Source organism: Erpetoichthys calabaricus, chromosome 5, assembly GCF_900747795.2.
Source record: "Erpetoichthys calabaricus chromosome 5, fErpCal1.3, whole genome shotgun sequence".
Taxonomy (NCBI): domain Eukaryota; kingdom Metazoa; phylum Chordata; class Cladistia; order Polypteriformes; family Polypteridae; genus Erpetoichthys; species Erpetoichthys calabaricus.
This window is the reverse complement of record NC_041398.2, coordinates 80,618,994-80,644,263: the sequence shown is the minus strand read 5'-3', so window position 1 is coordinate 80,644,263 and position 25,270 is coordinate 80,618,994. Positions and strand designations below refer to the sequence as shown.

Genomic DNA, 25,270 nt, shown 5'->3' with positions numbered 1-25,270 from the left:
CAGTTATAATTTGTTCGTAAATATTTCTAGGTGTGCCGGTTATTATGGCACTTGTTGTTTGTTAAAAATAATTATTTCTTGATGCAGGATTATTTTTTCACAGAATAAATTTACTTCAGTTAAAGGTTGGATTTCCCTGATTTTTCAGTGTGAAATTAAGGTGATTCACCAAAAGATAATTTTTACATAACAAGGATTTTTGTGTGACTAAAGAATGGCATTTATTTTCATTTGGATAGTCTGATAAAATCATTTTCTCATCTATTCAAATATCTATTTTTAAAATTAATTTTAGCTATAGCTCCATGTGACCCTTATAAATATTTAAATTTATTGACTTTTTGGTTCTTTTATTTACATGTCCATTGGAAAAAAATTATATGATTTATATTGTACTTAAACTAAGAAATGTAGGCACATTGTTTACCCCAAAAAAGTTAGCAATTTTTTTGTGTAGTGTTTCAGATTTAGTTGGTCATATGGTAAACTTGCTACCACTGTAGAAACTAGCATTTCTATCTTTTGTTTACAAGGTTTATACAGTACTAGGAAATTGAGTTTCAGCCTTTGCTCAATTTATGAGTGTCACTCAGCCTAAGAGAGTTTAATTTTATTGTTATTAATTAGACCATTTAGCACTTCACTTCTCTATCAAGAGTTTTTAGGAATATTAAGTGATTTAGTAGAATTTTGTATTAAATATACAATTATATATTTGTTTTAGAAAATCTGAGAAATTGTTTTATACATACTGTATTTTGAACATAATGTGGGTTAATGATTCATGCGATGTTGAGCTGTATGAACTTGCTTGCAAGTTTGTAATCTTTGTTGTGTTCACACCTCCACCTTGTGGACAATTGTATGTTCATGTCTAAATATATCTATAGTGGTGTAAAATCTGCTTTCTTCTAGTTTGTTATTCCAAGAAATTAGCACTTTTTCCTGGTGTTTGTCTAGAGTAAGTGAAAAAAATTTCAGTCAGTTAATAATTTCAATTTTTACCCAAATATCTAGCTCATTATTACTGCAAACAGGAGTATTTTATTGGCAGCAAAGGAGGATAAGTGTTCATTAAAGTGCTCACTTACTGACGGAATTTCTTAAAAGTGGAATGAAAACCCATACTACAATAGAAAGAACATAAAAACACCAAATAGAAGACAATACAGCACTACCTCAGAAAAAAACTTGCCACTGCCACTGCCCCTGCAGATTATGCCACACCTCATTTATATAATTGTTTTTTTTTTAACTAAATACCTAGAAATAACTTGTATTGGTGCATCTCTTCCAGTTTTATTGCAAAATAAAGGATGTTGGAGTAGCACTTTCATAAAAATGTAATTTTATGTATTACAAGTAAGGGGGAAAATGAAGATAAATAGGATATTTATTACCGTACATAATGTGCTCAAAAAGAAAGGCTCCCCTGTACTTTGGTTCAGTAATGACTGGGAAGGCCTTGGATAGCTGTTGAGTTAATCCTGGTATTTATGAAATCAATGGAATTAATTTAGTAGTGAATAGGGGAATATCTTGCGAAAAGAGTGTTTACACCATAAGGTGGTCCTGTGTCCTATGAAATGGCTTCCTTGGGTTTAAGTACTTTGAGAATTGTAGCCCTTCGATAGCTTCACGCTTTGTGAAACTGGCAGTGTCCCAATTTTTTGTTGGGTCACAAAGATGCTGATTCAAATTCTAAAGTAATTTTTCAGTCTGTATTTTTGTGGTATTTAGCAGATATCAAATGTAGTGTCCATTTGTCCATGTCAGTATAAAGTTCAGGCCCTGACTATCAGTTGTTTTTGGAACTCTGTTGCCTAGAAATCACATATGTTAAAGTGCTAATTGCTGGACTTCTTTTATAGCTGACAAATGCTGCTAATTGGCAAACAGCCTAATTTGAATCATTTTACAGCTCATCGTTTGTGATTTTTGTTATTTCTAAGGAAAACTCCGTTGTCATGTACTGTTTCTGTTATTTTGTTCTCAAATTGTAAATTCTCATATCCAGTTAGCATTGTTTTCAAGACAGGATTATGGGTAAAGCACCAGTCTACCCCCTATTATTTACAATCCCTACTCTTGCATTCATAATAGAGCAGTTTATAATACAAATTAACCTAACATGCATGTTGGTGGGGCGTGGTACCTCAAAGGTATGGACAATTCTGTGACACATACCAATACCAACACAAGCATAGAAAATGAGAATATAAACCCAATGTTGAGAATATGTCAAAGTGCAAGATATATTTGACTTTGTTCTTTGTATTTGTCTTTGGCATCAGAAAAGGCAGTCATCTTTGAGTTAAATGTGCAGGAATCTGACAAAACAATCAATTAAGTAAATTGTCGTAATAGGGTGTTGAGAAATCATCAGTGACTAAAACAACTTAACTGTGTATTGGCTTTGAAGTATATTGGAACTGTAGTGAGGTGGCACTGGATGAAACATACTGTCTCAAATGGAAATCTATCAACTCTGAAAGTGATTGCCATGGTTTAAGTCTATTGACTGGGATGACCATGATTAATCATATTCTGATTTAAGAACTTTTTGCATCTAAACAACTAGTAAAAAAGCAAGAAGAGTTTATGAATTCAGATTATGTATTTAGTGTCAGGCCAGGTTATCTGATCTTTTTAGTAGGGATGCTACAATCGAGGTTTTTTGGGGGTGGGGGGTGCAATAGCAATTGCCAATTTCACGTTTTTAGAATTGGCCAAGTCCAATCCCATTTTACTTTTCTTTATCCTTTCAATATTTTTTTTAACACTAAGTGCTTGCATAACCAGCTGTGTACAAGCCTTATGTTCAATATTAAGGTGGTGTCCTAGGTATTTATACAGTTCAAACGCTGACCACTAGTGTTACTTGTTCCCTTTTTATTAACAAAATAAAATTCTGGTTTCCTGTTCAGTGAACATAAAAAAAAAGATAAAATAAATGAAATCCCCTTAAAATAAAACTAAAAAAACTTGTACACAAAACATTTACCCATAATTAATTTAGCATTAAAAAATGCTTGTCATTGTTACAAGTCCTAATTTTGATAAAACATTGGTTCTTAAACTTTTTCTTCTTGCAACACAATTTTACCTATTGCGTGTTTTCATGATCCATAATCGCTGCAGAACAGTGACCGATCATTGTTTCATTCCCCCTTGGAGAAATGCCACCAATTGTCTTTCTTTATCCTTGTAGAATCACCGTTGATCATTTTGTCTTTGGGTCCCCTGTGAAGAATTGACACTGATCATCGTCCTTGGGTACCCCTTGAAGAATCACCACTCATCATCTAGGGCTGGGGTTTTGTTTCAGGAATGCAAGTGGGGACCCATTGCAAGGCTTTGCACAAACATTTTGCGACTCTTACCCATTCAGTACAACTGTATGCAATTCATGACATTGCAGGACTCATGGTTTAAGAAACACTGAAGTAAAATATTCATAAGATGATTACCAAGAAAATACAGTACTTTAGCAAGTTTAACAAGTGAAACAGACAAGTTTACCGCTTAAGCCGGTCTCCTAAGCAGTGCTTCCCCAACCCCACCCCACCTCCAATTCACAAGCTTGGTTACTGTCTGTACTCGGACAAGGAATTTCTTTTTTAATTAAAGGACAAAAATGAAAAAGTCAGACCTCATTAAGGTGGCTTCTCTTTAAATTTCTACCAAAGACACATCTATCAATGTGGCTACTGTTCTTATACTCGGGCTCAGCTAGAAAAGATAGAGTTATGCGAAAAAGTAAGTACACTATATAAAATGTTTTTTCTTTTTCTAAATAAGTAGACATATCAAGATTTAAACTTCATTAAACAGGATATTTAGAAAAAGGTGATGTATAACAAACGCAATGACACCTTTACATATTGTAGTCCATTGTACAGTGTAATTTAAATAAACAAATGCAAATTTCACATATTGATAAAGTAACGCCTACATTTATCACCGCCTCAGATTATTTAAACTTCAGACATTTACAGTAGTTTGGTTTGAGCTTTGATGTTGAAGTGTGTGCTATCACCGTGCCTTAATCGAAAGAAATCTCATAGGCGTTCAGAAAGATGATAATAGATGCCTCTGTGTCTGGGTAGAGATTTTAAAAGATCTCCAAACAGTTGGACATTAACCATTCCACTGTCTGGAAAATCTACAAGTGGAGAAAATTTCAAACTGCCAACTATTCCAGGCCAGACACCAGAAAGTTCAGCCCGAGAGCATAGTTTAAGCTGCTGAAAGAAGTCCCTAAGACCCCCAAAGTTTCATCACAGAACCTATAGATCGCTTTTACCACTGATGATGTCAACGTGCATAAGATTACCATTAGAAAAAGGCTGCACAAATTAGATGTGCACGGTAGGTTTGCCACGGGGACTCCTTTGCTGTCCAGAAATAACATCAGGGCAAGACTGAAATTTGCCCATGGACATTTGGGTGAAGACCAGGACTTTTAGAACAATGTGCTCTGGACAGCCGAGACAAAGAGATGTTTCTTTGCGCATGGTACCAGGAAACATGTTTAGGAAAACCAAAGACAGCATTTCACCAGAACCTAACATCAACTGTAAAGCTTGATAGTGAATATGTTATGGCTTGAGGCTGGTGTGTTGCATCAGGGTCAGGGCAGCATGATAAAATCCAGTATGAATTGTTCATTGTACCACAGGGTTCTTAGGGAAATGTGACACCATCTGTAAAAAGACTGAGACTCAACTGAAAGTGAACCTTGCAATGTGACAATGACCCTAAAGATACCAGTATTTCTACAAAGGAATGGCTGGAAAGAAATAAAAGCGTTTTGGAATGGTCAAATCAAAGCCTGGATCTGAATCCCATCAAAATGCTATGAGGGGATTTGAAATGAGCTATACATGTAAGACATCTCTCAAACATTGCACATATGGTACATGTGTTGAACATGATGTGAAAAGGTTGAGACATTCCTGTAAATCATCTTGCACATATGAAGTATGTTTTTTTTCTGCCATTCAAATGTTAACATAATTTTGACTCACCCTGTATATCTTACATTTTTAAATTACTGTGTACATCAGCTGTTCCTCTCCATGCACAGGACAATTCCTCAGATTAATTTTTCTTACTGGCTTTAACACTATAGAAAGTACACTATTTAATTTCTTTCTCTTAAATTTTGTCTGGTTGTTTTCTGTTTACAGGAAGTGTTCCCACAGCAAAATTAAATTCCTGAAATACTGTAAATACTTTATGGAAAGGAGCACTACAGCTTCCTTACTGTAAAGCTTAGAAAAACAGTTCATTGTTTGAGATTGGCCAATTAATTGATCATTGATCTAGTCATTTAACACGAAAGTCAGCTGATTTAGATTGTTAGTGCTAAATTGACTGTTTATCCAATGTAACTTGCATCAATTAAGAAATACAAAATGTCAGTAGCAGCATTTGGAACCACAACTTCAGGATTTGATGTCCAAAGCCTTAACTGCTATGCTGTACTGCCTGCATTGTGGGATTGAACTTTCTGATTTCCAGCTGTTTGGTATCCTATGGAGAATGAATAAAACTGTTTTCTGTATCAATTTGGGATGAAAAATTTTAAAAACTTTTTTGTTTCAGTAAAATTGAAATTCTTTTTCACTGACTTAATTATGGGATTGCTGGTTAAAATATTGCAGAAAGAAGCTGAAAAACAAACAGCATATTTTCTCTATACATTTGAAGGTACAGATTTGTAAAACTGCAGCTGATTTTGTTGACTTGAATTTAAGTTTTTTTGTCCTCTGGAAAATGAGTTTTGCACCTTCTTTTTTTCTAATGGTTTTAATATATTATAGTTGGACCATAAAAGACATTGTGATTGTGAAAAGGATTTATGTACTGTAAAATAATATAAAAAATTATGTAAACCTGTGAAAAATATTTATCCATTATTATCCAAAATGTATATTTAATGCAACAATAGAGGGATTAAGTTTATATAATGGTGTCTTAAACTGTGCATGTTTTTCTTTAGTTGGATGCAGGAGAATTTAAATGATTCTGTCAGCTTCCTCCAGTGACATCCATGGACCACTACAAGGCTGCCTGTTTCAACTATAATTCCAATGCAGCCCTGGAGTTGTCAAAATTGGAGGGTCCCAAAAGAGATACTGTCAACCAGTGTACTGGGGGAAACACACAGTCCCTGGAAGCAGTGTCCCTTTGTCTTTCCATTCCTCTGGACTGCCGACCAGGAAAGTTACCACCAACCAATCTGACTGGGATACCAATCCATTCACATCCTCCTTTCCAATGTATATATAGAAATGAGAATCAGTTCTGAATCAAATCGAATTGCCAGATTTCCAAAGATTCCCAATACAACTGGCAACACATACAGTAATTGGGCATTAGCCACCTTATTTTTCCAATTATTAGATCAATATTTAGTTTCTTAGTATATAGTGTCCAGAGTTTTTTGTGGCATGCCTATTACTGTAGCACTAGTTCCTGTTTTCTGCACGCTTGTACTGGAAGAAATCGATTGATATATGCCTTTGATACCATGGATACTCAGATAAGGCTTTTTAAGGCTGATGCCTATCACCAATCATGTTACTTGATCAGCTGATTCTGTTTTTTTTTTTTCTTTATCCCTTTTAAAAATGTTTTTACACTAAGTTCCTGTATATCCAGATGCAAAGAAGCCTTATGTCCTATATCAATATGTATCTTTATATTTAAACTATAGAATAAAGGAGGGAACTGTTCTTTTTTTTTTTTTATTTACAAAATCAAATTCTATAGGCTTATTGTTTGGTGACCATAAAAATACTAAAATAATGTGTACAAAAACATTTATCCATAATATATATGGCACAAAAGAAGATAAAATGCTTCTGATAGCCCTCTGACTGATGGTTATAGTTAGCCTGCTCTTTCTTCTTCCTGTTGTAGCTAAGCCGCTGTTGCAGGGTAAGAAGGCATGTTGGACAGCTTCCATGTTTTGTTCCCTGGCATGCTTTGCTGCTAATGTAATCATGCTGTCTAATGGGATATATAACGGGAGCATGTCTTGTGCAGTCCATGCTGAAGCAGGGTAAAGAATACCTGGGAGCGGTTGGTTGTGATACAGGCTTCAACTTTGTCCCAAGCTTCTCCGCACTGGTTACATTCTGCTGTTTCTGTTTTAAATGCTAAAATAAACTAAACCTGCTGCTGTATTGAACTGGTGTAGTCTTTTTTCAAACTTTGCATTTCACTTTAGTTTGTTTAACATTAGAATTGGTTTAGATATTAAAGATCAAAACAACTGACTTAGCATTACATCCTTTCTTTGGAACAAGCACATTTGTAAGAGAGGCATCATATTCTTCGCATAAATATTCTAATTTCCCCTTCCCCGGTCTGAAGAACAGAACCGCACTTTTTTTGTGACAGTAACTCCAAAATTTTTAGTAATTAGCAATATTCTTTAGTTATAAGCTCAAGAGCGGAAATGGTCAGAATTTACATTGTTTGTATGAACGCAGACATTTAGGCTGAAATATAATGGTTTAATTCATGCATATATGTGAGTCCAAACCCAGATTTGCATAGTTTGCGAATAGATGTCCACATTTGACTGCATTAATACCATTTTTTTTCCAGAGATAACCGAACCTTTGGAAGTTCACATAAATTGCTTTCATGGTATCACTTTAATAGCACAAGAGAGAAAAAAGTGGAGATCAATATAAAGTACCATATACTGTATATAACAGATTTCTTTGGGGAGAAAATATATTGATAGTATTTGTCAAGGAGAAAGTGTGGGGACATGATTCAAAACTCAGATCTCAGTCCAGGCACCTGCACACTCATTTGTCTTTGTATGGGCTTTTTTCTGAATACATTGCTTTTCTTCCATATCTCAAAAGACATCTACATTGAGTTTAATTTGTATTTCTAAATTGGTATGGTGTGGTTTACATGTTTATTTCCTGCAGTTTACTGTTGTGATATTCAGGTTTGGTTTCTTTGTTTTACAGATGCTTATGGAAGAAGCTTGGATATCCTAATATTGTATTAAGCAATTTCATTAAATGGGACAATAAGTGGTCTCTCTATTTCTTTAATCTAAAGTTATTTTGTCAGAAAATATACTATAGATATTATTTGTACACGGTTTTTTCAAATTATATGTTTTAGTGTGGTCCTTGAGCTGTTCATCCACATCCAACTTCTCTGCTGTGTATTATAAGAAATGTAGGCATATCTGTGATAACCTTTGAAGTGCCATGCTGTAATCTATACAAATTTGTGTTCATATGACAGGAGGAGGAGCAAACAGAGGAGTACCCAGCTGTGATTGTGGAACAGGTTCCAGATACCAGACTGGAGCAATGCTATGCAGCACAGGTGCTGGTCTATGATGATGACACATACCTTATGCAAGATGTTGCAGAAGAACAGGAGGTAGAGACTGAGGTTGTGGAGTCTGGTGAGTTATTTTTGACATGGCAGGCAACCTATATGTTGACTGGTCCAGGTGGGTAAAGCCAGTGGCAAATATGTCAGGTATAAAAGATAGTTACCTAGTGTTGTTTTTTTTTCTTTTTTCTTAATTTAACCACCAGCTGATGTTGATCAAGCACATTCTGTAGAAATTAACAGTACTGTTATCAACATTTCTTTAAGTCTTTTATTAGAATGAGGTACTAAAGCATTCCCACCTGTAGGTGTATTTCAACAAGGAATTTTATTGGAAATTATTACATAAATAAACCAAATTACCTTGTATATTAAGTCATCCATTTTCTGTGGTGTATGTCTTGTGCAGTCTCTTTGGGAGTCTTTCTATCCCATCAGTATTGTGAGCAAGGTGGGAATCAGAAAATGGGAGTCATTCCTACATATGATACCAGTTTGATGCAGGGAACACAAACACATATTGCCTACATTTTCTCAAACTAGGTCAATTTACAGTCACTAATTAACCTAATATTTATGCCTTTGGCATGTGAGACACACAACTATGTGAATTCAAACATGCAAGACACAAGAAAAATTGTACATATACATTGCCAAGGGTGAGATTAGAACCCAAGACTTCACAACTGCGATGCCTTACTGCTAAGCAGTGGCTCAACCTCTAAGTTAATTCATACTGTTCCCACGGTATGTTGATAAAAAGTAATCAATGGATTTCTTTCATAATTTATTTTTGGTTGAGGTAGAAATAGATTTTACCAGTAGTGATCCATCCTAAATTCTCAGTGTTACTGGACAGGTGTTTGTTAAAATCAAGAGCAGATACTTCAAATAATAATTCTGCAATCACAATATAAACAGAGTGAATTCCCAGTTCATGCATAAACAAATGCAGCCTTAGAGAAGCAGCCACCTTGTATGAAAGTCTATTTCTTAAAAAAATGAAATATTTTATATCATACATAAAGAGTGAAACTCTATAGCATTTGGGAGTTCACACTCTCCTCCTCTCACCCCCAGACAGGAAATAACTGCTTTGTTTTGCTTGCTCACTGTTCATGGCTTGCAACATTGCAAAAAAAAAAAAGTGGAAGACGATGGACAATTAAAAAATTAAAAAAACACATAAGATGTTGAGAGTGGGCACATACAGGAAGGAAGAATTTTGACTTTTTTTTAATATATATATATATATATATATATATATATATATATATATATATATATACAGTACTGTATGTGTACAACCAGAAATAATAATATGAATAACATTATTGTGCTTTGGCTAGCATAGCTAGGAGACTGGGTATAAAACCTGGCCCAGTCATTTTTTGTTTCATTTGCATATTCTACCTGTATTTACATAGGTTTTTCTCCAGATACCCTGGGGATTCTCCCACTTCTCAAATACTTGCACTTTAGGTTACTTTCACAGCAGATATAATATGATTGAAGTATAGTTTAATAGTATAGTCCATACTCTGATACTAGTCCATCAGGAAGTGTAATTTCATGCAACTCTTATGAATACTGTGTTATTTTATTTTTATTAACTTTTTTTTAATTTCCTCATGATGCAGACTTTGTTTTGTAATTGCTTGCTGAATCATTTTTCTCAAGGCATTTGGTGGCAGTATTTTCTGTCATGTCTTTTTCTAAGAAATATACAAATTTTTTGAGTGTCTTAATGTTTCTTTAATACAAGTTTATTTTTACATTTTTTTTTTTTTTTTTTTTGCTATTACGTTTTTAGCCATGTTTATGTACTTCGACAGTATACAGAAAATATAAACCTATGTGAAAAAATCTTAGTTGTTATAGTAGAAGTAGTAGTACTGTTTTAGTATAGTGAAATGCTTAATGCATGTCTGACCATCCAGCATATCAATACTCGATAAGCTCCTGTAATGACCTGGGCTATGTCCAATGATTCTTCTGCCCATATCCCAAAATATCTCGGCCATACAGGTTGAAAAAAATAGTCTGGTTGAACTTTTGTCAAAAGTTCTTGAAGGGCATGAATTTCTTGATTCCTGATTATTTTGATTTCTTGATTACATTAATCTCTCAGTGAGGTTGCCAAAGATCTGCAGTCCACCTGCGACAGACTTAGTAGACTGTGACCACCAGGGGGCGTACCAGCACCCCAAGACCAGATACAAGTGCAGCAACACACACAAGACTTTTACTGTGATGTGGAAAACGTTTTCCCTTCATTAAACCAACACAGTACAAAGCACAATGAAGCACAGCCAACACAATAAAGCACACAACACTTTGGCTTCTCTCTGTTTCTCACTCTTCCGCCTCCATTCCTTTCTCAAGCTTTGTCTTCTTCCTCCCGACTCTGGCCCTTTTAATGGAGTGAGGCGGCACCTTTTATAGAGCAATCAGAGGTGCCCCAGGTGTTCCCTGATCTCCTTCTGGGTGTCCTTCCAGGTGTGGTAGCAGTTCTGAGGAGAAGGGCTCAGCTGTTCCCCTTGCGCCCCCTGGCGATGAGCATAGGTTCCAGCAGGGTTGAGCTTCTGACATATGAACAGAAGCCCTTGGTTATGAAATCTGCTGGACTTACAAAAAAAATCATAATGAAGCAAAAAAGAAAGTGTTCAACTTGGATTTCTTATTACAAGAACTGTATGGCATTACATATTGTTTAAGACTCTAGAAGTCAACTGTGTCATAAAATACATAAAATTGCATGTAAGCTGTTCTTTTTGTGACCTTTTAACCGATAATTTGTGAGCTGAGATCACATTGGTATAGAGGTGCTTTCAGCAGTGCAATGATATTACTTTGCAATACAACACATTGAAAAAGGCAGAGTTAAATCCACAAGCTAAGACCAATTCATCTATTAACTCTTTTATAAACTTCTTTGAAAAAATGTCAGTCTCGGCAGTGATTAAATAGGGGTTCAATGTTGATTGAAATTAGTCACGACTAAACCTTTACTGCAACAGGTATGCCACATATCCGCTTTTTTCATCTGCCATTTTATTTTAAGTTTCAGGTGTGTTCATAGTAACAATTAGATTATATGTCTTTAAATTTGTTTAGCATGCCTTGAAAACTGATGTGAGGCCATCAATATGATTTTAAAAGTGTATTATAATACAATGTAATAATAAGCTTTTGGTAAATTGTTGAGGCTCAGTATTGCATATTTTATATTACTCTTTTATATATGCTAATCAGTTTCTTTTTTGAAAAATTATTGACTGACATGAGTATTTACACAAGATACATGAGAAGAGTATTCTGTAAGGCAGTAAGATTCTGGTTAGACTTTAAGTAGCTTCAATTGAAAATGTGGCTGCTCATGTATTTCTAAAATCACCATCTAGTATGGCGCCCCATACATTGCCTTAATACTGTATAACGTTGCTTAAATTTTTGAGTATAACATTTTTTGTTGATAATGCAGTGTCATAAATTTTATTGAAATTTTACTTCACCCATGGTCATTCCTTGTCATTTAAAATTTTTGTGTGATGTATTAAAATGGTAAATTGACAAAAGAAAAAAACAAAAAAACTTTTCACCTTGTTAGTTTTAATCATTAAGGCCTTTGGGTGAGTATTCAATTCATTTTTACATTTTAAAGCATTGTTTTCATTAAAATGTATAAATAAATGTGCTGAGGTGCCAAATGTATTTTTTATCATCATTTTGTCAGTAGTTTGGATTTTATGCATTAAACAGGCATCTGGCTTCATTTTCTTAATATTTATTTTTTATTATTGAATCTCACATCATGTTTGTAATATGAATCTAAAACTCTCGGGTAATTCTTGGTTGTATAAATTATTAAAAGTTATGGCAGAATTATACATTTTTAACACAGAGTTAACCTATTCCTTGAAACATCCTTCAGTTCTCCTGTGGGCTGAATATGTTGCCTTTTTCTTGACAGATGTGATTGATTCTGCATTTTGTTCTTTCATAGATAATTTCTCAGTCTTTTTAGAATTATTTATTTTAAATTGTCATGGAATCACTTTACACTCGCCTTTTATGGTCAATATCAAAGTCAACAAATTTTTGACCTTATACAAATTTCCTGTCACCCTTCTGTTTCCATCTGCTGTTTGGTGTTAGTCATTTTTCACTGTGTCTGCTGCACATAATAATCAGTTATGATAACACACCTTGACAGACCAATTTAACGATTTTTCAGTAGCATATCATGGTCAGTTGTATTAACAAAAAAGGTTAAGACTAGAGGCCTAATAATTGTAATATTTCTTGAATCAGACAGTATTAATACATTTCTAACTGTTAAAGCTATGGTTGGTTCTTTGCAGTGTGAAATATGAAACTGTATAAAATAGGCCCTTAAGCAGAAATGATCTGAGACCTCATTTATAAAATGTTGCATGGATTAGAGCATGAAAATATGTGTACACCAAAAGAACAAAAACCACGAATGACAAAAAAAATCAATTTTATAAGACCTGGCGCATGCACGTTTCTATCAAATTTTCTGTTTACAAATCACAGTGATAAATATATATATGTGAGTATGCCTCAAAAGCCGCCCTGGAACATCCACATATTGAACATGCTAATCAACCTCATACATAGTATCACAATGCTGCAGAACTTCATTGTATGGTTCAGCAGCTCCTCCCTCCTGACGTGTTGAGAGTCCTCCACCTGCATTCAAGAGTAATGGTTGTATTCTGCACATGAAAGTGCAAGATTCTGTGCAGCATTATAGCAGCTGTCTTCTGATCTCTTAGGGACTAGGAAAGGTGTAAGGCACCATCATTTGAACGGGTAGCCTCTGTCACATATAATGACGTCTTTGCTGTTGCAATGAGTTGTACAGGCCATATGAAACATGGAGGTTTCAGCCAGTTACCTTACCAACAAGCCAGTCACCATGTACAACATCATCATGTCTGTCAAAGCTATTTTGCCTGGGAATAAATTAATCATCGGTTGACACAGGCCATTAAGACAAGATGTTTGCCAGTGCATTAATGGAATGTAACTGCTTATGGATAACAAAATCTGCTTCATTCCTTCTTGGTGCCCTTATTGCAATATGAGTGCAGCAAAGTACTCCGATTATGTTAGGAAAACCGGACAGTGCTGCAAATTGCCTTTTTAAATTGACAAAATTTTTTTTTATTTTATTTTTTTATTTATTTATTTATGTACACCCACACTGTATGAAAACTGGATGTAGTGCCTTGCTGGTTGGTTAATTGACCCCAGGACAGCAGGCATGATGGGGTGAAGCTTGGCGGAGATATTTTGGAACTGTCGGCCAGTTCCCTGAGAAGTGACAGGTAGTCTGTATAAAGTGATGAAAAAACAAAAACTTACTGCGGTGCAAAAATGCCTAAAATGTAGTCTGTAAATCATATTCATCACTTCGGAAGTTTAATGTATTTGTCACATGAACCCACATTATAATAATTGCTCAGTGATTTCAATTATTATGCGTGCAAATCATCATTTAGCTGGTTTGACTGCATGACCCTGCTTGATCAAGGGAGTCATCATGTTCCTTTTTCTCTAATATTTTGTGTATACATGGGTCAAAGTTGCCATAAATATATGCAAGCTTTTGGATCAGGTTTTCTTTTATAAATCCTGATATTTGCATGGGAAGTTTGGTACACACATTTCAAACCTCTTTTTTTGAGTACATAAGCTTTATAAATGAGGCCCCTGTTGTTTGCCAAATTGATAAATGCATATATATATTTTATACAATATACTAAAATTATAAATATTTGAGAAATTAATAGTACAGTAGATGTGAAACTAATGAATAGCAGAACTGAATAAGAAACATTAACAAGCAAGACTCATATGGAATTGAAATTTGCTGAAAGTTAAGTTTCAAATAAAATAATAATAATAATAACAATAATAATTCTTTGCATTTATACAGCGCTTTTCTCACTACTCAAAGCGCTCAAAATAGATCTGCATGCTAATGGTACCTGGCCACATGAGGAGGAAACTAGGTGAAAATATTTGATCCTAATGGAAAGTAATTTCATTATGTCAGACTTTGTCCAAAACATATTTCATGGAAATATCATAATCCATGTCTTATTGGTATTAGGATGGGTTTACCAACATCATTGTCTTTTCTGTGTGGCTGTTGCGAAATTCACAACATTGTTCACGCATACCCAGATATAGTGAATTATGAAGTCTTTAATTGGGAAGTTACTAGAAATACAGTAATTTGCTGCAATACTTAATTCTTAATTCTGGCTTAGCTCACAAGGGCTCAATGTAGCAATTAATCACTAAATTCCTGAGAGTCTTCCATTTGTGTAATGAGTTAGAAATAGATAAAATATGGAATAATGGGTCAGTCATCACCCATTACAATTGGAATTATATAAATGTAATTTGGAATCTTTGAGAGGTGCCCTGGACTTCTTTTACTCTGAACAGTCAGCAAGACAAATGTATATCACATTTTTAAAAACTAAATTCCAATAACGTTTTTTGGAGGTCATCTTTCTTGTAGAATCCACATCTTTCTAAAAAATAACTCCACTTCTTAAAAGCCATTCTTTTCAGTTCACACCAGGTATCTCTCCAGCAGTTTAAGATTTGAAGCAAGAGGTCTTGTTTGTTTCATTCAAAGTGTTTCTTTACTCTAAACATTCTTTTTACTTAATTTTCGGAAGCTGGGTGTATTAGCAACCAATAAAATATTTCACTTCACTGAAGAACTTGGGAGTATAAAATCCAAAAAATGTCTTGACATTGATCATTTGTCCTTTATTTTTTTTAAATAATTTTCAATATGAAATGTAAAAGGTCAAGATAATAATCATTAAGGAAATAGAAGAAGATAGCTGGCAATAAATTAGTTAAGGGGTTGCGTGTTCTTATTAATTCTTCATTTAATGTGATATAGAAGTAATATTGTGGATAAAGGTAAGTTGGGTGCTTTTCTCCAGTTACATAATTATAAATAAGTCATTTTGAGAGAGGTGCAAAATGAAATATTCAAAATTTCAATAATTATATAGTACATTGTGCAAAGCCTACTGAATACTGCAAATTAATTCTAAATATTCTATTACATAATTAAATACCTGTCCCTTCTTTTTACTGGTTGAACATTTAAACAGTATTAATATGCAACATAAATATTCATAACTACCATAAATGAGTGCACCAGTAATTAATAATGTTAGAAATGTAACATTTTCAGATGAATTGCTTATTAGACATGGTAAATCCTAAACTCAGATTATTTATGAATGTACATGGAGAAATATTTTTTAATATTAAATAATAGTGTTTTCATTTTAAATTACATTTTCAATAATGCTGGTGTAGTATAATCTGCTTCATTTAACTGAGTATATATTGTCAGTATATAGTGAAATCAAATGTGTAACAATTTCATACAATTAATATACAACTTTAAAATACACTGACTGAAATCATAAACAAAAGTAATAGAACTAATTGTTTAAATAAACAATGAATTTTGTTACAACTATTCGTAGCCAATATCCCCTAACCTAAGCCTAACTAATCTAACAAATCGTTTTATATTATGCACTAGTGCTGGGCGGTATACTGCTTCATATGAAAAACCGTTTTTTTATTTTTGTTATGATATGGATATTTCTTATACTGCAACACCGGTTTAAATAGCCTAAACAACGTTCAGAATGTGGCGCAGCAGGAAACTGTTTAAGGAGGGACCTTTTTCACTGCTGCACTGCTAAATACGCATACAATGGAGTACATGTGTTAGTGGGGGTATTAAACGGTGAAAATGAACAGAGAACATTCCGAAACTGAAGCTGTAGCAGACAATAAAGTTGAACATGATCACACAGAAGAACTTTTGCTGAAAAAAGGAGCCGTGTCTGTTGTCTGGAGATAGTTTGATTTTAAAAGGTCGGATGTGGACCATTATGTTCAAATGTGTGAATACTGTTTCTATACTACTGCATAATACTGCAAGCCAAGTTGTACTTGTTTATTTTTTTTCAATACTGTGTAATGTACCTGGGTTCTGTGTAATAGTGTGACGACATGTTGACTTTATTCTCGACGCTTATGATGAGTATAATGTTGACATGTTGACTTTATTATATTGTAATTTGTCATTAAAGTAGAACATCCTAACTAAACTTCATCTTAAAATAAATATTTAATTTACTAGATTTTCTCAAACCCTGTCATAAGTTCTGTAGCACATTAAATGCATTGTGTTAAGTGTTCACGGAGCCATGTTAATCGCTACGTGCTTCTTAAACGGACTTCCTCTTGCACTAAGAGGAGGCGCAGGCAGCACACAGAATTCGTTAATTACATGATATTCCTGCTCTCTGAACATTTAGGATGCTAAGATAAATACTTGATATGAATTTCATGTTGAAATGCACTAAAGCATGTATTAATCATCTGGGGGCACGGTGGCATGGAGGTTGCACTGCTGCCTTGCAGCAAGGGGGTCCCGGACGTTCCCTGCCTTGAATTTGCATGTTTTTCTGGTGGGTTTACTTGGCGTGCTTCAGTTTCCTTTCAAAGTCATGTAGGATGTGGAGTTTTGTTGCGTTATATTGACCTTACTAGTGTATGTATTGCTCGTATTCACCCTGCGATGTGCTGGCGCCACGTTCAGGATTTGCTCCTGCCTCGCACACAATGCTTGCTGGGATGGGCGTAACCCTGAATGGTTGGCATAATTAAACATGTATAACAAAGATTTTTTTTAAAGTTCTGAACACTCCGTGGTCTAAGTTTATAACTAGTTTTAATTTCACAAAGACGTTTATCGTGTGGTGATTGGTTATGTGGAGAAAGAAAAAGGAAGGATAGGAACTGGGGGTTTGTTACGTCAGACAGAGACAGCACACATGCAATAAAGAAAGTCCATTCAGAAGAACATCCATTGAATTCTGTGTTTGTGTCACTGACGACCTGATCACGAACCCAACATTTATACAATATTTAAGTTAAACCTGTTCGATACCCATTCATACATCTAGTTTTTTTGAAGCTTTGTCACACCTGCCATGAAGTTCTCTACAACGACCTCTTACTGCGAGGGAGCAGTACTACCGCCACACTAGATAGATAGATAGATACTTTATTAATCCCAAGGGGAAATTCACTACTGTGCATGTTTAATACCTGCTTTAATGCATTTCATCATGAAAATGATATCAAGTATTTATCTTAACATCATAAATTTTCAGAGAGCAGCAATATCATGAAGTGAATGTATTCTGTGCGGCGATCGCTGCCTACGTCTCCTTTTAGTGCAGAGGAAGTCAGTTTAAGAAACGCGTAGTGATTAACAACTGGGTCTGGGAACACTTTACACAAAGCATTTAATGTGCTACAATAGTTATGACGGAGTTTGACTTTATTCTCGACATATAGTTGTTTTTTTTTTTCTTCACTGTGTCCGTATTTTTTTTTCTTCACCGTGGCCCTAATACGCTTCCGTAGGGCTATACCACTAATAGCATTATAAATGCAAGTTGCAGTTTTATTTTTTATGTAAATAGCTTAGCTTGAAGCAAGGTCCATATTATTGTAATTTGCCTTAATGATGGTTCAGTTGGTAAAGATGTCATCACCAAGTTGCACTTGTTTTATTTTATTTTTATTTGGTGAATACTGTGTAACACACCTGGGCTTGAAGTAATAGTATTATTACTGGAAGTTGCACTATTATTTACTTTATTGTTATTATTTATTAGTTTAAATATTATGCAGTTTAATGATGGTAAAGTTGTTTAAAAAGTCACTTTAACGTGTCAGTGGACAGAGGTTGTTAACATTAACAGAAAGTGTAGTTGGTTTACAAAAAAATATTTGCTATTTATTCCTTTTCTAAGACATGTTCAGTGCTATACAACTTTTGACAAGCACCTCTGGATATTTTACTAAGTCTAAATTAAATGCCTCTTTGGATAGTTGAAAATATGTTGTCAAAATTTTAGTTTGTTGTTTGGAAACTTTGTTCAATAAAAAGGCTCCATATTTTGACTGCATCTGTCATGCAATGTGACTAGTGCCACCCCCTTGAAAACTATCACTTTTTTGTACAATGTACAATTCTCATGACAGTGGAATAGGTTATTCTTAGCCAGTCTACTGCAGTAATTGCAGTGAAAAATGTGGTTAACATCCACTCTCTTGCATGGGAAAAAAATACTGTTGAATACCGTGAAACCAGTATAATTTTGAAAAATACCGTGATACAGAATTTTGGTCATACCGCCCAGCACTATTATACACAATATGTATATGAAAGAAAACTAAGTGGATTGTTGAACCTATACCGAAACTAGGCATACTTATGTTTCAGCTATATAACCTTCCATATCAAGTCAATATTTATCATGTGTGCTTGTGAGGAAAAAAATGTTCAGTATAACTAAGATAATATATGAAAACTAAAGAGAGAGCATTTTTAATAAAGGCACAAATTTGATTTAATTGTTAGTAAGTCACAGGTGAAATTATGCAAAATGGTTTATATTAAACACAAGGGAGCTCTGCCCCCTGCTTGCTTCACTCGCCAACCCCAAAGAGGGCGTTACACGCTAGCCACTTTGCGGCTCTGCTGCTTGCGTATGGGGAAGTGGATGTACAATTTAAACAGATTGTTATTTACATGGGAATTGTTACATACAGTATGCATAATAGACCTAACTATTTTACATTACAGCAAGTAATTAACGATAGTAAAAAATAGTAAAACGTAATAAATTGAAAGAAAATTATGTTGCGTTAGAGGTATTTGTTGTGTTATACGTTTTCATTCTGTTTGGCTTTGAAATAAACACGGAAATACTTTTTAAACTTACACTTTTACTGTTGACCTTCAGTAAAACCAATATTTGGAATTAACTTTTCGTCAGTATTGCTTTGAATTTGGTTCAATGTTTGGAGTTGCATCGTGACAACGCAACGTATAACTGCCCATGAGCGAATACGGTTTCTTTCTCTGTAATAAATAAACCAACTTTTTTGAATGTTTGTCTCTATGATTTGTTAATTGTCATAGCAAAAGCTATTCTAATGGGAAACTGTAAACGTTTTAATACGAATGGCATATCAAGATCTCCTTTGTTGTCTGTTATCCCCTGAAGTTGTACTACATTACCTTTCTTGTTGTATGTTTAAATTTTACATGTCAGAATTGTTCAGCCAATTTTGAGTACAACTAATCTTGTCCTATTGCATAGCCCTTCACTCATACATAAATTATGCAATAACATTACGATACATCCTTCTTTCAACAGTAATAGTGTTAATGGTTGTAGATATTTTATGGGATATTGTAAGTTGATGTTTTCATCTTCCGCTTAATCACCACCAACTGTTTCAGTATAGTCTATTGATACTCATTTAACCAATTTGCTGTGCAACCAATCGACAATTTTCACATTTATTCGTTTTGACTTCATTGTTTCTCAGTCCTAGGATTGCCCGTGTACTCATTTCTTCTGTTGATAACCCTTCGGGATGAAATTCTTCAATAAGATTTGGACATAATAAGTCTTCTTTTATTGGGAACTTAAAGTGAGGAAACATAAAAATTTATAAGAGCGGAGAGTGCAGGAACTGTGTCTGGCAAAAACATTCACGCGAATGAGAGGTGAGAGGACTGTGGGCGGGGGCCGTTAACCTGAAATAGTTGAGAGGAGGGCGGGACTTGAAAAAATCTCTTGGCAATAGTCTCGTGTCGTAGGACTTGAAAAAATCTCTTTGCAATAGTCTTGTCTCGTCTCAAGATTTTCTTTTATAATAGAGAGAAATTAACTCTAATGCAGCTTCACATAAGTCCAGCTTGCAAATACTCCACAGAAGTCAAAAATTACTTCAGTGATTATTTGGCAGTTGCGAAAGTTGAGAGGGAAGGTAGGTTTGTTAGCCAACAAAGACATTTTTAATGCCTGAATCTTGTGTCATACATTCTTCTTCATCTGTAATGGTATGAGACTTGACTAAATAAGCAAGTTTTACAGTATAAGAAGATGGAAACTAAAGCACTGAACGATTTGCCATTAAACATGGGAAATGTCCATAGTGACACTCTCACCAATTGACTTATTAAAGGAATATTCCATACAAAAATTATATTTTTATATGTTACTTAACCCTATTTAGTTTGTAATGGTCACCAAGGAAAATTTTTAATCTCATCTCTTCATGCAGAATGGAAAGAACAAAGTTTGATAGTGACCAATGCTGTACAGCAGCGAACAATGAGGAAAAATGACTAATGTCATGTTTTTGTGGAGAAATGACATAACGTTTCTGATTGAACAGAACCATGTAGTGATCAGTGCTGGATAATGTGAAACTGTGAAAAACACCCATGGAAAAAAGAGATAAATATCACATATTACTCATGTCACATAATCCACAAATCAGTTATCCAGTCATATGCTCAAAACATGCAAAACACATGCTTTTTGCTAAAATAGTGTTAGTTAAATATTTCCAGGAAAGTCGGGGCATATCAAAAAACAGGAAATATAGACACACACTGGTAAATCAAAAAGTAAAGGCAATTTGAAAATTATGCTGCAACCACAATGGATAGAAGCAACATATTTGCGACATCTTATGGGTACTTTGAATATACACAGCACAGTGCTTTGCTGTTAGTCTAGTTGAAGCCAAAGCCAATTGATCACGGACAGTCTGCTGCAGGGTTGCGCCATTGTTGAACAACATGCCGTAGTGAGATTTCTTTGGGAAGAGTAAAACCTGCTGAAATTCAGTGAAGGATGTTGGCTCAGTACAGAAGTGAAAACAACATGATTCAATGACAAGTTTATGAATAGGTAGAAAAGTGTAAAGCGGGAAGAACAAGTGTCACTAACAAAGCTATATCTGATCGACCATCAACATTGAGCACACAAGCCCACATTAACATGATGAATGCTTTCCTCAGAAAAGGCTGATGGATTATGTTGTCAACTGTTGGATATTGGCTATGGATCTGCACATGCCATAGTGCATGATGACTTGTACTATAAAGTTTGCGCAAAATGGGTACCCAAACAATTAACTCATCTGCACAAGCAACAGTGCGGGAAGGTTGCGACCCAATTTCTGAAAACGCTCTGAAGAAGATCTGAGTGTCACCAGAGATGAGTCATGGGTCTATCACTGTGATCCAGAAAGCAAGAAACAAAGCATGCTGTGGAAAAATCCATCTTCTCCAGTAAAAAGGAAATTCAAATGACCACCCTCGGCCAGTAAAATCACAATGACCTTGTTTTGGGACCTTAAGGGTTCTATTCTGCCACATTTTCAGGAACATGGACAATTAGTGATACTGTGCTATGTTTGGAGAGAAACTGAAACCTGAAATTCACAACAAAAGAAGAGGAGTGTTTTCAAAAATACTCTTGCTGCTCAATGACAATCCATATCCCCATGTAGCAGTTACAGCTATGGTTTGAATATCTTCCCTACCCCCCTTTACAGTGTTGATCTAGTACCATGCGACTATTACATTTTTTCATCCACTTAAAGAGGCACTGCGCTGTCACAGGTTCACCTCTGATGATGATGTTAAGGAAGCAGTGCAGACCTGGATTCGGGAGCAGCCGAAAAGCTTCGGCTTGCAAGGGAGATCGTGTGGAGAAGTAATATAACTATTACATTCACCTGCTCAGTTACCGGTATTGAAGGGTAAGTTTGCTTTATGTTTGATTCTCCCTTGTGTACTGTATATATACTGTACCCTCCATAATGTTTGGGACAAAGATACATTTTTCCAAGATATACTTCTCTGCTCTACAGTTTAAAATTAAAACTCAAACATTTCAGACATGATTAAAGTGCACATTGCAGAATTTAATTAAAGGGAATTTGTAAACATTTTGGTTACCATAATGTGTGGGACATAGCAATGGCTGGTACATTAAAGCAGTCATATTTAGTACTTTGTTGCATAGTCTGTGATTCATACACATCACAAGGTGCTAAGTATCTTCTCTGGTAATGCTGTGCCAATCCACTAATACTAATCTTCAGGTCCTGCTTGTTTCCGGAGCTTGTCCCCTCAAGTTTTCTCTTCAGCATATGGAAATCATGTTCAACTGGATATAAATCGGGTGACTGGCTTGGACATTCGAGAATTTTAAATTATTTAGCTTTGAAAAGCTCCCTTGTTGCCTTAACAGTATGTTTGGGGTCGTTCCCTTGTTGTAGGATGAAGTGCCTTCCAATGAGTTTGGAAGCATTTACTGGAACTTGAGCAGATGTTTCTATACACCCCAGAATTCACTGTGCAACTGCCGTGAGCAGTTATATCATCAATGAAGTGTGCCAGTAGCTGTGGTAGCCACACATGCCCAAGCCATAACACCCCCATCACCAAATTTAACAGATGAGGTTGTATGCTTTGGATCTTCAGCAGTCCCTTGTCATCTCCAGATTTTGCTTTTGCCATCACTCTGATACAGGTTAATCTTTGTCTCCTTTATCCACAAAACTTTTTTGCAGAATAATTCAGGCTCTTTTAAGTACCTTTTAGTAAACTGTAGTCTGACTATCCTGTTTTTGCGGCTTACTAGTGGTCACCTCTGTATTTTTTGTTCATTAAGTCTTACGTAGATCCATCATCTTTCCGACAAATGTTTCCGATCTATTGAACAGACATTTGGGGCTTTTTCTTTACCATGGTAAGGATTCTTCCATCATCAGCAGTGGAGATCTTCCTTGGTCTGAGAGTCCCTTTGCAATTACTGAGCTCACCAGTGCATTTTATCTTCTAATGATATTCCAGACAGTTGATTTAGGTAAGGTTTTACCATTGTCTCTAATGGTCTTATTTTTGGTTTTCAGCCCCATAATGGCTTCTTTGACTTGCATTGGCACAGCTCTTGATGCCCCATTGAACAATGGCAACTGCAGACTACAAAGGGTAGAAATAAGCTTAGGTATCTTATGCCTGCACTAATGAAGGAATGAAATACACCTTAGTAATCACAAACACCTTTGACACCAATTCTCCCAAACATTATAGTGCCCTGGAATGGGGGAACCATTTATAAAAGTATTGTCATTTCTACATGGTATGACCGAAATGTATGCAATTAAATGAAAGTCTGCAATATGTACTTTAATGACATCTGCATTGTTTGATTTGTAATTTTAAACTGTGGAGCAGAAGGGTAAATCAGTGAAGAATGTGACTATATCCCAGACATTAAGGAGGACACTGTATATAGTGTTAGAATGTTTGTGGCTGTATGTGTGTATATATAATATATACATTCACCAGCCACTTTATTAGCTACATCTGTTCAACTGCTTATTAATGCAAATATCTAATCAACCAATTACATGGCAGTAACTCGATGCATTTTGGCATGTAGACATTGTCAAGATGACCTACTGAAGTTCAAACAGAGCATCAGAATGGGGAAGAAAGGTGATTTAAGTGACTTTGAATGTGGAATGGTTATTGGTGCCAGACGGGCTGGTCTGAGTATTTTAGAAACTGATGATCTACTGGGATTTTCATGCACAACCCTCTGTAGGGTTTACAGTAAATGGTTTGTAAAAGGGAAAATATCCAGTGACCGGCAGTTCTGTGGGTGAAAATGCCTTGTTGATGCCTGATGTTAGAGGAGAATGGCCAGGCTGGTTTGAGCTGATAGAAAGACAACAGTAACTCAAATAACTACTCATTACAACTGAGGTATGCAGAAGTGCATCTCTGAATGCACAACACCTCAAATCTTAAAGCAGATGGGCTACAGCAGCAGGAGAGACCACACCAGGTGCCACTCCTGTCAGCTATGAACAGGCAACTGAGGCTACAATTCACATGGTTTCACAAAAATTGGACAACAGCAGATTGGAAAAACGTTGCCTAGTATGATGAGTCTTGATATCTGTTGCGACATTTGGATGATAGGATAACTGGCATCAACAACATGAACGCTTGGATCCATCCTGCCTTGTATCAACAGTATAGGCTGCTGGTGGTGGTGTATTGGTGTGGGGGATATTTTCTAGGCACCCTTTGGGCACCTTAGTACCAACTGAGCTTCATTTAAATGCCACAGCCTATCTGAATATTGTTTCTGACCATGTCCATCCTTTTATGACCACTGTGTACCCATCTAATGATGGCTACTTCCAGCAGGATAATGTGCCATGTCCCAAAGTTCAGATCATCTCAAACATGACAATGTGTTTACTGTAATCAAATAGCCTCCAAATTCAACAAATCTCAATCCAATAAGAGTACCCTTTGCATGTGGTGGAACGGAAAATTTGCATCATGGATGTGCAGCTAACAAATCCGCAGCAACCAAGTGATGCTATCGTGTCAATATGGACCAAAATCCTTGAGGAATATTTCCAGCACCTTGTTGAATCTATGCCATGAAGAATTACGGTGGTTCTGAGGGCAAAAAGGTGGGGGGGGGGGGTTCAACCCTGTACTACCAAAGTGAATCTAATAAAGTGGCTGGTGAGCGTGTGTATATTGAGTAAAAAGTAATCTGATTTAAGTAAATGAAAGTTAAATTAGCATTTTACAGCTAAGGTCTTATGGTTGTGATGTATGGAACCTTCTCTAGAATATCCAGGTGCAAGGTGAGAGCTAACCTTGGGGTGGTGATATGCTTTATATTGCTGTATTCAGTGATAATTTTCAATAGCAATTTTTATGCAGAGTGGAGGGTTAAGTGTTAGTACCAATTCTGAAATTCTCAAATTGTAGTACCAATTCTGAAATTGTTTAATCCAATAAAAATAAAGTGAATGCCTGTTCAAAAAGGTAAAAAAAAATACAAGTCAGCAAAAAAAATACAAATTTGTCAGC

At 35.4% G+C, this 25,270-nt stretch overlaps 1 protein-coding gene across 1 annotated transcript in view; it reads left to right on the top strand.

Moving 5' to 3' along the window:
- Positions 1-25,270, top strand: part of elf2a (E74-like factor 2a (ets domain transcription factor)) — a 136,877-nt gene that overhangs the window by 79,369 nt on the left and 32,238 nt on the right. Inside the window, exon 3 of the mRNA XM_028801686.2 lies at positions 8,290-8,455. Within this exon, the coding sequence (XP_028657519.1) occupies positions 8,290-8,455 (166 nt within the window). The remainder of the gene's footprint in view (positions 1-8,289; positions 8,456-25,270) is intronic.